The sequence below is a fragment of the Diadema antillarum genome, unplaced genomic scaffold (assembly GCF_040938485.1).
Source record: "Diadema antillarum isolate AM-2024a unplaced genomic scaffold, OU_Dant_1.0 seq00001921_RagTag, whole genome shotgun sequence".
Classification (NCBI taxonomy): Eukaryota; Metazoa; Echinodermata; class Echinoidea; order Diadematoida; family Diadematidae; genus Diadema; species Diadema antillarum.
Genome location: NW_027272584.1, coordinates 214,518 through 229,861, shown reverse-complemented (window position 1 = coordinate 229,861; position 15,344 = coordinate 214,518). Strand labels below are relative to the sequence as shown.

The 15,344-nt window shown below is 38.0% G+C and overlaps 1 protein-coding gene across 1 annotated transcript; it reads right to left on the bottom strand.

Annotated features, from left to right (window-relative positions):
* Positions 1 to 9,005: 9,005 nt before the first annotated feature.
* On the bottom strand, positions 9,006 to 10,058 carry LOC139713186 (uncharacterized). Its single transcript, XM_071624933.1, has one exon. The coding sequence runs from the start codon at positions 10,056 to 10,058 to the stop codon at positions 9,006 to 9,008; it is 1,053 nt and encodes a 350-aa protein (XP_071481034.1).
* Between the last annotated feature and the right edge of the window lie 5,286 nt (positions 10,059 to 15,344).

Genomic DNA, 15,344 nt, shown 5'->3' with positions numbered 1-15,344 from the left:
TTACGAAACATAAAAGAAGGCCCCATTTCGAATTCTACAAGGTGTTTCAAGATTGTTGTATATAATCGCGTCCACATAGTCAAATAACCAGACGACTGGTTTGTAAATAATGTAAAGATCCTCTAAAGAATTGCTTCTGTCCTCTCAAAAGTCGTCCTTTCAAGGTTCTTTCAATGCTTTGTTTGATACGAAAGACGTAGCTTACTGTTCAGGGGCGGATCCAGGAATTCCGTAAGGGGGGGGGGGGGGAGGGCAAACAATATTTCCGGTGCTACTTCCGGGTTTCATCTCATTTTTTTTTTCTTTTCATTTATTTTGTTTTACAACAAATAAAGAGGGGGGCACTTGTCCCGGTGCGCCCCTCCTGGATCCGCCACTGCTGTTCATAGGTTTGGGGACAGTATACATGTACGGCGTAATGGGAGACATACCAGATATTATAGTATTTCAACATTACTCTTTACTCTCACTCAATCATAATTCAAAATTTGCACTTTGTGCTTGCATCGAGTATCTCTGATCTGAGGAAACATCGGATACTTTAAATCCTTTTGCATGGTGTAGGCCTACACAGATACTTTACATTTCACTCGTCTTAATTTAACTCCGTTTAGGCAGACAATTTGAGAATGGAGTAAGCTGCTATCATTCTTCAAATCTAAGTCATATCTCCTTGACCTATAACAGATACTTGAGAAGCAGATGGTGCAAATCATTCTAAAGCTTTCAGCATGTAACCCAATGACACACAGACACCCAGATCTCTACCTTGTACGCGAGGTAATCTAGCACTATACACGCGATTTAATCGTTCTTTAGAGGAACACTTCGTTGATCTAATCCCATCTTCCTCCGCTTGTAACTGCTAGTCTTGCTTCGAGGCTTTAGTAGGCGTGGCTTCATCCGCCATGGGGTAACAATGGAAGTTGACGTACCTCTGAGTATGTCAAGCATTGATCCTTAACAATGCAGCAAAGACAAACATGTTGTTTCAATAATGTTCCCTACTCACTAGATTCTGTTCATGCCGTCGCTTTAACAGGGCAATCTTCCACGATTCCACGATTGTTTAAAAAAAGAAAAGAAAAGAAAAGAAAAAGCACAGTCACCGCCGATCAAGAAATGATTCACGGGTCTCGCACACTCCGCTCTGCAAGGTACAGCATGCCAGAACGTCGGCAGGCCCCGGTGCCGCTAATCTCCTTACTGTCATTTTCACGTGACTCACAACCAGAAAGCTTCTTTTTTTTTTCCCCGCACAACGCTTGCTCAACCACGTGAGATGATAACAGTTTTGATTAAATCTCAATTTCGTATAAGCCGGGAAGTAAATTGCAGAAGTTATTGCTTCCGCATAAACATTTCCCTGGGAAACAAGTCTAAAGTTAATAGGTGCATAATCGGTCTCTAGTATGCAGAGATGCAAATGTTGATATCATTTCTGTTCCTTTTATCTTGCATCTACTCCGTTTTACCCGTCACAATTAACAAATGACGTGACACTGCTGTTTAGGTAGTGTCATCCATTACCTTGCTATGAGCGACAAAGCATTTGCAACAAACCATATTGTGTGTGTGTGTGTGTGTGTGTGTGTCTTTTTTTATAAATTAAATTTACCCCTTTAGGTCTGTTCAATGTTGGTTATTAACACTATCTTTGCCAATGAGTTAAACATATAGATACCAAGAAAACACTTATGAAATAATACAGAGCATACCATTTTAAGAGGAATACAAAGTTTATTTAATGAAAATCGGGTTTGAAATAGCTGAAACATCAAAAAAAACAAAGTAAAACAAAATGATCGTAATAGAATGTGGGTCCCACACTTTATTAGGATCATTCTGTTTTGGATATCTCAGCCATTACAAAATCAATTTTCATCAAATAAACGTTGAAATCCTCATGGAATTACATGCTCTTTCATATTTCATAAGAGGTTTCTCACTATCTCACCAAAAAATGATAAAAACCTAAAGTTAAGTCTCAACCAAAAACTATACGATCCCTTTAAGGACTATAACGATGCACATTATTGAAGAACACTTCTTAATAACTGAATTTTAATGCAGAACGTACGGGTACACATGAACAGGGGAGAGAACAAAAGGGAAGGAAGAAATAATACAGGTGCATCCATTTTTACTCACATTTCGATGACCATGGCTATGTCCAGTACTGCGGAACCTTCCACACGAAATCACCACAGTGTGCACTTCCCGGTATCCTGAGGGTATTTGAATATAATCTCCGATTTAAATGCACCGCAGCCGTAAACTATGCATTATTCCGGTGCGATGAGATCCGCCAAACGATTCGACACTAAAAACGAAGACAATTAAAGAAGGATCGCAGTGCGCGCCCCCTCGCTGCTTCACGAAGTCGAGCGGTGTGACAGCCCGAAGTGATGCGCCGATGTTAGGTCGATGGGAGTTCATAGTGTACGGGGCTTTAGCGTTGCGGTAATCCGCACTGTGTATAGGTAAATCGGCAAGCAAATCATTTGATTCATATCTATAATGGCAGGCCTACATAAAGGCCCCGTCACACTACAACGAATGCCCAACGAATGCCAAGCGAAAGCCCGATTCGAAAATGTGAAGACAGTTTGCATGTCTGACGTTCTTTGAATTCATTAGCTATTCGCAGGGATTCGCAGAGATACGCTGGAGATTTTGGACATGTTTAAAAAAAAAAAAAAATCGGCTCCAGCGTATCTCTGCGAATCCCGACGAATAGCTAATGAATACAAAGAACGCCAAGCATGTTACGAACTATTCTAGTATTAGCAATGGATGTGAACATATCTTCAAATTTTCAAATTTATTGGACATTCGTTGGGCATTCGTTGGGCATTCGCTGTAGTGTGACGGGGCCTTAAACCGAACCTTGCGATTCCTTAATCCCCTTTGAAGGTTGTATTCTTTTCAAAAGTTGTTGACACGCAACTGTGATAATCTCGTCTATCATCTCTGATACTATGGGATAAGAGAAATAGCCTTCCTGATTATCATTTCAGATTCAGATTCGTTTATTGTCCATTTAGGAAGTTCTTTTTGTTGGCATATAGGTGTGCACATAGGAATATCTCTATACATACATACAAACATACACACATACATACATACATATTCATGTACTTATACACATATATGAATACAATTTTAATATACACACAATTATACAAACATTTAGTAAGCACATGCTTTATTACAAGCTTGTGATTTGTTGTAATTCATTATATTTATCGATCAACAACAAAACAAAAAAGTTAAGAAAACGTGGAGTCCGTCATTTCCGAGGAAGTGCACCCTTAACATAACCTTTACAACCCCCCCCCCCCCCCCCCACGCACACACACATAATGACAGCGGTGTATCCAGGATCTTTTCTGGGGGGGGGGGGTCGTAATCGCAATTTTTTGACCTTTACGTTTGCGAGGGAGCGGAGCGAGCAAACGGGGGGAGGGTGTGGGAGGGGGGTGTCCCCCCTTCCACGGTGGGGAGTTTTTTAATTGTATATCTTAAAGGGACTGTACAGTACTGGTTGAGGTAGGGATTTATGTTTTGAACATTCCTAAATGAGATAATGAAAAGCCTCTGATGAAATATGAAAGAGCATGTAATTTTAAGAAGGATTCAACATTTATTTGATGAAAATTGGTTTTCAAATGGCTGAGATATCCAAAAAAGTGCTAATAATAAAAGGCGACATGCCCCAACTTTATTAGGATATCTTTGTTTCACCTTGTTTTTGGATATCTCAGCCATTTCAAAACCGATTTTCATCGAATAAACTTTTGATACCCCTTAGAACTGCATGCTCTTTGACATCTCATAGAGTAGTTTCTGAATATCTCGCAAAACGTTAAAAGCTAAATCTTCACCTCGACCAGAACTGTACACACACTTTAAAATGGGGCCATTTGGTGCATACAAAAGTGACTTTTTCGGCATACTTAGAAAAGAACCCATTTATGTTAAAACTGGTGATAAAACCCGAGTTGGTCCAGGGGTGTATCCAGGATTTTTTTCTTGGGGGTCGTAATCACAATTTTTGGACCTTTGCCTTTGCGAGGGAGCGGAGCGACCGAGCGGGGGAGGGTGTGGGAGGGGGGTGTCCCCCCTCCCACGGTGGGGAGTTTTTGAATTTTATATCTTAAAATGGGGCCATTTGATGCATACAAAAGTGACTTTTTCGTCATACTTAGAAAACTCATTTATGTTAAAACTGGTGATAAAACCTGAGTTTGTCACTTACAAGTTCGTGAATCGGTAAAGTGAAAACTGCATTTACAAAAAGTTGCTGACTAGCTGCACCTTCCTATTAAATCCTAGAGTATATAGTAAAAAGTTTTGCGGACCATTTAATACAAGTATTCCAGAGTTGACGATACTCCCAGAGCTAGTCAATCCTGCCTAACTTTGCCTCCGAATGTAGTAAGAAAGTAGAAATAGAATTTTATGCACTTCAATCTCAATCCAAAAGGACTGGAGTTGAAAACATGAGTATGAATTATAACATTCTCCTTACAGGACAATATAGGTTAGACCACAATTCAAAAGGCCACGGTTGTCATAGGGTAAGGCGCGAGTAATAAGGCCGGCTGTAAGTGTGTAGTCTAGGCAACCAGTTCGATGAGTTGCTGACGGGAGACAGGAAAATCAATAAACATGGCAGTGCAGCCTAAGCCTAAGAAATAAGGTATGGCAGATTAAAACTAAGTTACGAAATTTACGAGGTTTATGACAATTTGCTAGAACACCACCTGGTCACTCCCCCCCCCCCCCCCCCTGTTGTATACAGGGTAAAAAGCCCTCGAAAAAAAAAAATGTCTGTTACAAAAAGTGGACCTTTTGAAAATTGGGGGGGGGGGGGGTGGGGGTCGTACGACCCTCCCGACCCCCCCCCCCCCCCCCCCCCCCCCTTGCATACACATGATCATGACCATGACATCAAAGCAGTTATGGCAAAAACTCCTTTTTTTTTTTTTAAATTTTGTTTTGTGTTTATGCGCCTTGAGCACTCTACAGAGTGAATTTGGTGCAGCATTATCATTATTATTATTATTATTGTTATTATTATTATTATTATCATCATCATTATTATTTTTATTATCATTATTATTATTATCATCATTATTATTATCATTATCATTACAATTATTATCATTATTATTATTATTACTATTATTATTATCATCATCATCATCATACATTGATAACTTTTGCAATTCCTCCGAAAGTATTGCCATTTTCCCTCTTCGCTGATTATTCCAGTAAACATTGGTTCCTGCCAAGTTCTTATCTACATCCTTTGATAAGGTGCTTTACCTATGATTGTCCCACTCTATCTAGGTGTTTAAAATAAAATGGGTACCTGGCAACGCTGGGGCGAATAAAAATGGTAGAGACCTGTGGTAGAGTGTAGCTCAAAACACTGAAGAGGCTTACATGGGTTGAGAAGACCATAATAAACACTGCCACTATTACTACTTTCTTTTGTCCTCATCAAAATCACGAATACGAATTTCTTGTAGACACTTTGAATGCTGAGCCGATTACTGTGGCTGACTGGATTAAAGACAACTAATAAATTGTCATTGAATCCTGTCAAAACAAATTTTATAATGCCCTTTAGTCATGCATGATAGTAATGCTGTTGAAACTTTCCCAGTTAAATTACATTCGATAATGTACCACTTAGATAGTAAATTAAAGCAATTTTCTTGGTTTAATGATTACAGACTATTTTACTTTGAAACCATGATAATTGGCTTATATGCGTTGTCCCCAGGAATAATGAAGTTTCAAAGAATCTTTTTTTTTTTTTTTGGAAAACCGTTTGTATAACTCATGTGATGTGTTTGTCACTCCCATTTGAATTAAAGTGTTCAAACTAATGACGATATGAACAAGTAGGCCTATATTAGACAGAATAATATTACTGTTTAGATCTTTAAAAAAATCAAAATAACTATTTTTTGAGCTCACACAAATGGTTCTTTTCCCTGAAAGAACAAAAATTCGTAATATTTTCTTTAACTGTTTCGAGATAGGATCCCCATGTTTACATTAAATAATCATGAATTACTTTAACTTTGATTCGATACATAAAGAAAAAACACTATCACAATTGCCAAACAATAACCTCATTATTGATATACATATCTATATATATATACATATATATATATATATATATACAGTATATATATATATATATAAATGTATATATAAAACATATTTATATACACATATATACAGTATATATATGTATAGATATACAATGTATATATCTTTATAAATATATAAATATTTACATATACTATACATATATAAGGGTTAAGACAACGCTACAAACACTTGACAAATGTCAAGATGAGTGCACGTCTTTTTGTTTGTTTATGTCATTTTTTTTTTCAATTTTTGCTAGAAAAACAGAGGGGGTTGCAAGCGAGGAAAGTTTCATCTGATAACCCCTTTCCGTGCAAGGGACTTTGTTCCGTGCATATAGTAAACAGTGGATGGGGCTTGCTGTTCCAGTCGGCATTCCAGCGCACAAAGGGTTAATATTGTGGGCCATAGTGGCAAATGTCTTTCCTTTTTAAAGATCTGAAGCATGGAGATTATAATTATCAAGTCTCCAGGGTTACAAATTTTTCATTTCATTTCATTTCATTTCAATTTATTTTCATATTTCTCACATATATCACAATATAAAATAAATTGATACGAAATCTATACAGAACATAATTCAAAATAGAAATGTTCAAAAGTTTGTCTTGGTATACACAAGGTCTGTATACATGCGAGTTAAACTGAGATCATAATGCGAAAAAAATATGATGGGGCCTGCGTAAAAGCAAGCTTGTATAGAGCCGCAGGTCCCGTGGTAAAATCAGATTAGGGGAAGCATAAGTACAGATATTTTTAGACCATACTATAATTGGGGGATCCGATTAAAACGAACAAGATCAAATCAAATGTTGCTATATGAAATACAGAATAAAACACTGAAAGGTCACATGTTGCAACTATAACCTACTACATATTTTGTGTTTATTCATAAAAATTAGCAGTCACACCAGCTCGATCGAGTTTCAAGCAAGGAACGATAGGTGTATGTGTATGTGTATGTGTATGTGTATGTGTATGTGTGTGTGTGTGTATGTGTATGTGTATATGTATGTGTGTGTTTGTGTTTGTGTTTGCTTTTGTGCTTGTTTTTTGTTTCGATTGATTTGGTATTGATTTTTTTTCTTTATGAATCCAATTTATGGACGGGCTAACATCCCTGCAAGTTTGTCATTTACGGAGCCTCCCTTTTCCAATACATTTAAGTATAGCAATTATTTTGAAGAGAGTTAATAGTTTCATTTGAATTATGTACTTTCTCATTTTTGTTTTTCACTTTTAAAAGTATCCTTACTAATTACATTGATTTGTTGAATTGAATCTTATTGATCCCGCTACTGCTTTATTTGATTGTCTCTTTGGAGAGTATGGTTAGTTACACAGGATTATATACAAACATGCAAGGCGCGACACCAACTATACTGATGGATACTATATAATAATATTGGAGAATGAAGCGTGGCCAGAGAAGACTCGTACTTTTTCAAGAACAGTTGTGCAAACTCTGACGGTAGGTGGCGTACTACCGATTGTTTGTATCCCGAGTAATGACGTAAATATTTTTATCTTTACGTAATTCAAGGAAAAAGGTGAACAGTTTCATTCCGTGAACACGGAACGTTTCCTTAACCCTTTCATACCCGAGGAACAAGATTATCACGTATCTTAACCAGGGGACGTTAGATCAATTGTCCTGAAACTGTTAATTTTGGTGGTCGTGGTGGTGGTGAGCTCTAACTAGCTCAACAGGATCCAGGGGGCCCGTTTTAAACTGCTCCTTAATTATATGCATGTGTTTGGGGGATCTGTCCGAGGAAGATACCTTCCATGGAGAGTATTTTTTGTTCATCTACTTTTCACGAGTTTTACAAACACGCTTTATATTATATCCTTTGTCATTTAGTCGTTGTGTATACCCAGAGCTGTGGATTATACATGAATACTACGTAGTTCTTCGTTATTTCATGGTGTTTAAATTTCCTCCATGACCGATGAATGGCGGTAACATACTGGTCCATCTCTAAGTTTTTGTCAGGACCAATTTGTTTTTGGATATCTCAGCCATTTCAAGACCGATTATGATCAAATAAACTTTGAATTCCTCTTACGATTGTATGCTCTCTCATATTTCATAAGCAGTTTTTCTATATCTCAGAAAAAAAAGTAGACAGCCCCATCTCAATCAAAACTATACCATCCCTTTAATCCAGAGTGTTACAGTTCTTCAAGGGTATGAATATCGCAGTGCTGTAATGCATGAAACTAATTTTGGGTTTAGTCGTTGCTTTCTCATACATACTGGTACGATGTTTTGTACAGAACTACTGTGTTGAAATGCTAAATCCATCCAAGGCTATCACTCAATCTTTTCAAAACGTAAAGGCTGATTCCTAAATATCGATTACTCCTTGTTCCTAGAATTCTATACAATGTTTATGATTAATCGTTTTACTGAAATAAACGTACAAAAAATGAAAAGAATCTCAAAAGTTAAATACACAATCGCAAGAATATGGCAGATAAAGTATACATGTAATGTAAAACTATTAACAATTGAAAAATAGCAAAGTCGGTGAAGTGCTATTCGGTGATTTAATGACACTTTCCACATAACAAAATATTATCTATGTATTCATTTATTTACTTATACATTCATTCACTGATATTATTCATTTGTTTATTAGAGACACACTTAGCAAATTTACTACAAAGCTATGAATTACAAAATTTTGACTTCCGACTAACACCGTCAGCCCCGTCACGTATCATATTAACCAAACATGCCTCCGCTTTTTTCTTATAAAATGTGGAATTGAAAAAAGAGTCACCATTGTCATTTTTAGTTTCTTCCTTGAGAACCACAAGATTCAGTCGAAGAAACCAACACGTGGACCAGGAGAAAATGTTAAATCTAGTGTAGATTTTGTCGACAGTCTCGACATATTTGACTGCCGAGGGCCCTCGAGCGTATCGTCGTCATCACTGTCCGATTCATCGTCCGTATCGCGATTTTCAAGTTCGATATCGTTGTTGGCAAGTGTAGCTATTCTCTCTTCGGATCGAAGTTTCGGTGCGTTGCGCGCCTGCGCGTGTTTATCGTTGACCGCGCGCACGGTATCAATTTCATCCTTCGCGTCACGTACTAGACTCTTCTCAAGTCGCAGAAAGCGATCGTCGTGGTCGATTTTCATTTCGCGCATCTTTTGCTGAAGGTTTCTCACATACCGCTTTTCCCTCTCCTCTCTGGCAGCTTCCGCCTCAGGTCCGTACAGTGGCAAGTTATTCCCGCAAAGCCTACCGCTTCCTGAGACAGATTCTCTCCTGTTTGAGCCGAGAGAAAGACTGGGTCCAGTTTTGCTTTTTCGCGTCTTGCGCAAGTCAATTCCATGTAAGTGTGTGAAGCTTTCCTTTTCCTCGTTTCCTGAGTCTTTATGAAAATGAGTATCTTTTGAATTTCCTGGGTCAGGTTGTGAAAATGTTCCTTTCCGTTGACCGCGAGATGACACTGATACGGAAAATTCGGGCAAGGTTAGACTCCTTCGGGCCGTTATGACAGGAAGTGAATACCGCTTCTCGAAGAATGTCAATTCCTCGATCATATGGGACGCGGAGCGTCGAACTTTGCCGAACGGTCGCCTGGCACGCACGGCTGGTTCGGTCACCTTCATCGTCACCTCAGGTAAGAATGAGGTGTGATTCACGCCCATCTCACGCAATTCTGTCTCTTTGATCGCCTGGTTTAAAACAAACGACTGGTGTTGCCAGTCTAGGAGATTTTTCGCTCGTCTCCGATCAACGCCGACTTGCTTGAGCCGGTCCTCCAGGAGGATGTCAGCGAAACGGTTATCCTTCAGGAGTACGTTTTGAATGGCACTAACAGGAACGGGTCCCTTCCAGCGTTTCTTTTTCACACCACTCATATTGAATCACAAGACAGCTTCGCTGCTGGTTTTTCTCGTTGGGGAACTGAATTCTCGGAGTTAGAACCAAACGTGTAGACTTTTCAACGATGATCCTGCGCAGCAAAAATAAACAAGTGACGACACAGTAGGGTTAGATGGATCAAACACCATTATCGATAAACACCATATTGCACGACGGCATTCTGTGGCGGAAAAGGGTGAAAAAAAAAAAATCTGTCGTGAAGATAAGGTATTTAAAAAGATGTTTCTCTTTGAGTCGTGGTTAACATTAGGTCAATTCAATATGATTATATTCAGTGGAATGCTCAGAATTATCGCATGTAAAAGAAGCCCATTTTATGGGGCGTTTGGGAACTGAAGTCAACACATTCTCATTTTTCTTGTATAATGAATTAAAGAGCAGTTGGTTATGATTCTTCTTTCAGAAAGCAGGGGGAATGTTACAAAATAGCCACGTGAGTAACAAGTAAAATTAATGTGCACATCTCGTGAAAGTGTTTTTGTATTTTCTTTAATTATCGTCCTGCAGCGACGTCAAGAACCGTTGTATAGTCTTCTCATGCAGCTATGGTTGCTCTGAAACTTAAAATATTCAAAACAGTTGAACATATCGTCTGATTATCCCAAAACTTCACTAATACGTTCTACTAATTCTAATACATTCACTCAATTTCCATGAATAATAGTTGGAATTAATTCATTCCCCTTAAACAACAACAAAAAAGGATGAAAACAAAACCGTTGAACCTCCCTCGTCATGATTCATACACACTTGACGCACACCAAAGAACGCACACGCGCATGCACACTGAACTCCCAAAGTAGATTTTCCAATCACGTTGATAGGGCGCCACCAGCAGACCGAGCAGCCTACTTAGCCGTACAATTGACAATCCAAATATTGACAGTGCATTTACGTCCTACTTGACAAGACCCCATGTCAAACCTGGACAATGGCACTTTTAAATACCGTCTCTTTCACGCTGAAACCTAAATTTAGACTTCATGAAAACTTCTTCCTTCTTTTCCTATTTATAGTTCTCTCGACAGAGGGTACAAAAGAAGACTGCATTATTTTAGAGATACCTACATGTGATTTTGATGTGTCGCCTGAATTCAATGCGTAGTTTAATAACATTCATTTTTTTATCAAGTTTATTTGAACATTAATCAGAGGGAAAGTTATGTTCCCACCCCACCCCCAAGAAAAAATATCAAAATATTAAAAATCTGCCCATCCTGTGCAAAATTATAATGAAAAGTTTTCGTGTCTCAAAAGGTATAGTACCACGAACAACATTTATATCTAATCCTCGGGCTTCTGGTTCGAAACCCTTGGCAGCAAAGGCCATTTGCGTCCATAGTGGGCAAGACACTCTATCATCAGCATGATCAGTGCGTAATTCTTCGGGTAGAACTCAAAGCAGTACACACTTATAGTGGTAATTCATTTTTTATGAAATTAATTCAGCACAATGTAAATATACTCACAATGAAGTCTAAAGGGTATATGCCGCGATGTCCATGAAGTTTAACTGACTGAACTCCAGGCTTCGATGGGAGCAAATACATCTCATGGATTCTATACACTGCAAGAACACAATCCGTCTGCCCCCTTATAGTTGTTGGCTGGTCATGGATGAAATATCCTCAACAGATATACAGAGCGAGATGCTGCTGGAAAGTGATAAAAGATGGAGATGATATCGGTACCAGACGACTGGCTGGGGGAGCCTATAGTGGTCTATATACGATCGCAAATAATTGAAATTCACTTCAATTGCTGAGTATAAAGCATGCACCTGCCAGCAAAGATTGGCGCGCTGACAGAAAGGGAAAAGACGAAAGATGAGAATACTTTAAATAGATTGAACGTTTTGATATGTATCAAAGCAAAGCTCCGTTTGCTTCGAATAGTCTAAATTTTCCGAATATATTTCTGAAATGAGAGTCTCTCCTCTCGGTATTTCATATATTGCCTAAAAGCTCTGCATCATTACGATCTCTCTTTCTCAACTGTTTAACAGTCCAGAGAGGTTTTTTTTCTTTTTTTTCTTTCTTTTTCTTTTTTAATGTGATAAAACTGGCATTTATTTGGTTAGATCTAAACGCTTTTGATAGCTATCCAAAAGTTCAATACAGTGGACAGCCTTCGGGTAGCTTCAGAAGGACCTTGGGGTAAATTACTGTACCCTAGACCGTCCAGGGTCGATGTAACGTCTGGACTTTCTGGAGGACACCTAGGTGAGACGTTATAGTTATTTGGACACATATATATATATATATATATATATATATATATATATATATCTTTGTTATCTCTCTCCCTCTCTCCCTCGTTATATCACTCTCTTATGTATATCTCTCTTTCATTTTGTTCTCTGTTTATATCTCTCATTAATTACATATTTTCCTCTTTATTATATACCTCTCTTTTTAATTATCTGTCTCTCTTTATCATATCTCTTTTTCATTATATCAATCTCTTTTCATTATATATTTCTCTCATCATATCTTATATAATATCATATTATGTCTCTTTTTCTTTCTATTTCGCTTTCTCCATTCCTTCTCCTTCTGAATCTGTTGGTTTGTTGTATCAGGTGATTAAATTTGTAGTATTAGGAAACAGAATCCTACCACCGGGGCGATGAAAAGACGAATCTTTTCCCAATACTTATGCTTCTGCAAATTTTCATTTTCGCCATTATTTTATATTGCTTGGAACACACACACAGACACACACACACAGACACACACACACACGTACACACATGACCACATGCACGTTTAGTATAATTATAACAGACCATCTCGCCTATCGAAGTTAAATCCAAAGAGATCGGAGAATTTACTTAATTTTGGCACGATAGAATAACACCTGTAACCTATCTCCAATTCAATTCAAATCAATTCAAATTAGGTTACAGAGGTTACAAATTCATCCAAACGTAGAACTTTCTTTCGATTTAGCAAAATTTTTCGGCTCTTGCGGGATCAACTCAGGAGATCGGTTAACTTTGTGTTCATATAAGTAAATCATTTTTTCCTTGTCTTTTGACATGTCTTCATATAATATTTTTTCGATGCGCCTTACTTATTCTCTCTCTCTCTCGCTCTCTCTCTTGCTTGTTTCGATACACACAGTTTAAGTTAAAAAAGCGTAAGAGACTACCAGCACCTCCAACGTTTCTCTATATGTAGTTATTGTTTATATTTTTTTCTACCCAATGAGAATATCTATCGACTTCGGCTGACGAGCTTGGCACGTGGAGGTGACTGTGTATTGAACGCCTTGTGCGGTAGGCATGTCTTTCCGCCACCTCACCGCTCACTGTTCCACAGTGGGTTTATGCAGTATAGACCAACCAAGTCGGATGCAGCCAAGGCCGGTATTTTGAATGATTCATTCAGCGGTCGCAGAGTATTTCTCCTCCCATTACTGGCCGGGGGCTGATGACGGCAGATGGAGCCTTTAGTCTTGCGACTGAATAGTGACAATTAATCTAGCCGGTATTGGCAGGTGGACAGGGAGTTTCGCAAAGTGATTATAGAAGCCCTTCTTTTTTTCGGGAAAATAAAAAGAGATTTTTCCCATGGGAAGTCATTAGAAAAGATCTTTCTTCATCTTCTCCCTCTTTTTATGTTTGCATCTTATACACACAGACACACACACATACGCAATCACACATACCTATCCTCTTCTTCGTACTCACTCGAAATGTTTATTTGTACTCGTACCAAAAGATAAATGGAATTGTCCGTTAGTTTCTGTATAGTCAGCCAAGTGTATAGCGGAAATGTTAACGGAAACCAAACCTAAAGAGAAATGTGGATTGAGTGAAAGCAGCAACATTGGTAGAACACATCAGCGAAAGTTTGAGGAAAATCAGACAATCAATGGAAAAGTTATGAGTTGTTAAAGTTTTGGTGTTGGAACCTCTCAGAGGAGACTATTAGGGGTTATGAGGTCATTGTGTGGACAATAATATAAAGATAATGAAGGAATTAAAAAAAAATCCACTTGTATAGCATAATGAAAGAGCACTTGAATAACCGCTTTCAGAAAGAAGGGCAATGAAGGGGGAATTATTGCTACCCTTAACATACGTCAGTTTATATCAAGTTGATGGATGTGTAATTTTCTTGAAAAATGATTTCTTTTTTTCCGGAAAGAAGCAACTATTAAATGTTGCTGCGTTCACTGAATCCATATTTCTCTTTGGATTTTGTCTCCTTGAATGGGTGGAATAAAAATCAGAGGTCTTTGGCAATCATTCAGAGCATCTCTTCGACTTTCCTTCCAAAGTGTAAAATGCATACACGTAAGGGATGTACTGGAGTTCGTAGACCTCTCTCGGTCGCATTATACAGCAATTTGTAAAAAGTTGCAATTGCCGCATATCTTTAGTACTGCATGTTTCAATGTACATCATCATTTTCTTCTGTGCACAGCAAACGGAGTGAGAGAGAGAGAAAATCTCCCTTTTTTGTTTAGTTCATAAGTTGTGGTGTAAACTGTGCTAAGAAAATTTAGGTTTCATAAATTGAAATAGCATCTAAATTGTTATATTGCCTCATCTCTGATGTTATTTCAAAAGAGAGAGAGAGAATATTGTTTATTCATAATAAAATGCCAATACAATGAAGAGAAAGTGCGATTTAAAGAGAGGTTCGATTATTCTGCGTGAAAGGAGAAATACTAACAGATGTGTACAAATAAGAATCATAAAACAAAATGTACGCTCTCGAATACAGAGGCAAAAACACACTAACACTTAAAAATCAAGTTAAAACACCTTAAAAGCACACACACACACACACACACACACACATGAACAGATGAATAACACAATATTTCAGTTATCAAAATGACATTTTGCTAAATGTTTAATATCTACCCTTTTTTTCAGCAAAGGAGAATAGCAAAAATTCAATTATACTGAAACTGGAACATAATCCAACTTGACTAAGGAGGGATGGAGTTAAAAGCTTACCATGGCTGAACGAATCGATTGTAAGGTGGATCCAAGTCCAAGAAAACTGGATGGTACGATATACCAGCTACTTTTCAGCGGATTTGTCTCAAGAGATACGGCGACAATAGGCGATCAGGCATCAGTGACAATTCCTTTTGTATGTTTTAGGGAAAAATCCAGTGTCTTGTCTATCCCTTCAGGTGTTTGGCAGATGAATGGATGTATAACGATACTAGATATAGAGCAAGCACAAGATAACTCGTATCTGGTATTGTAACGGTCTCGCATTCACGACGCACCATTT

Bases quoted from the DNA above. Each gene is read 5' to 3' on its own strand.
- LOC139713186 (XM_071624933.1), bottom strand. From the start codon at position 10,058: ATGAGTGGTGTGAAAAAGAAACGCTGGAAGGGACCCGTTCCTGTTAGT.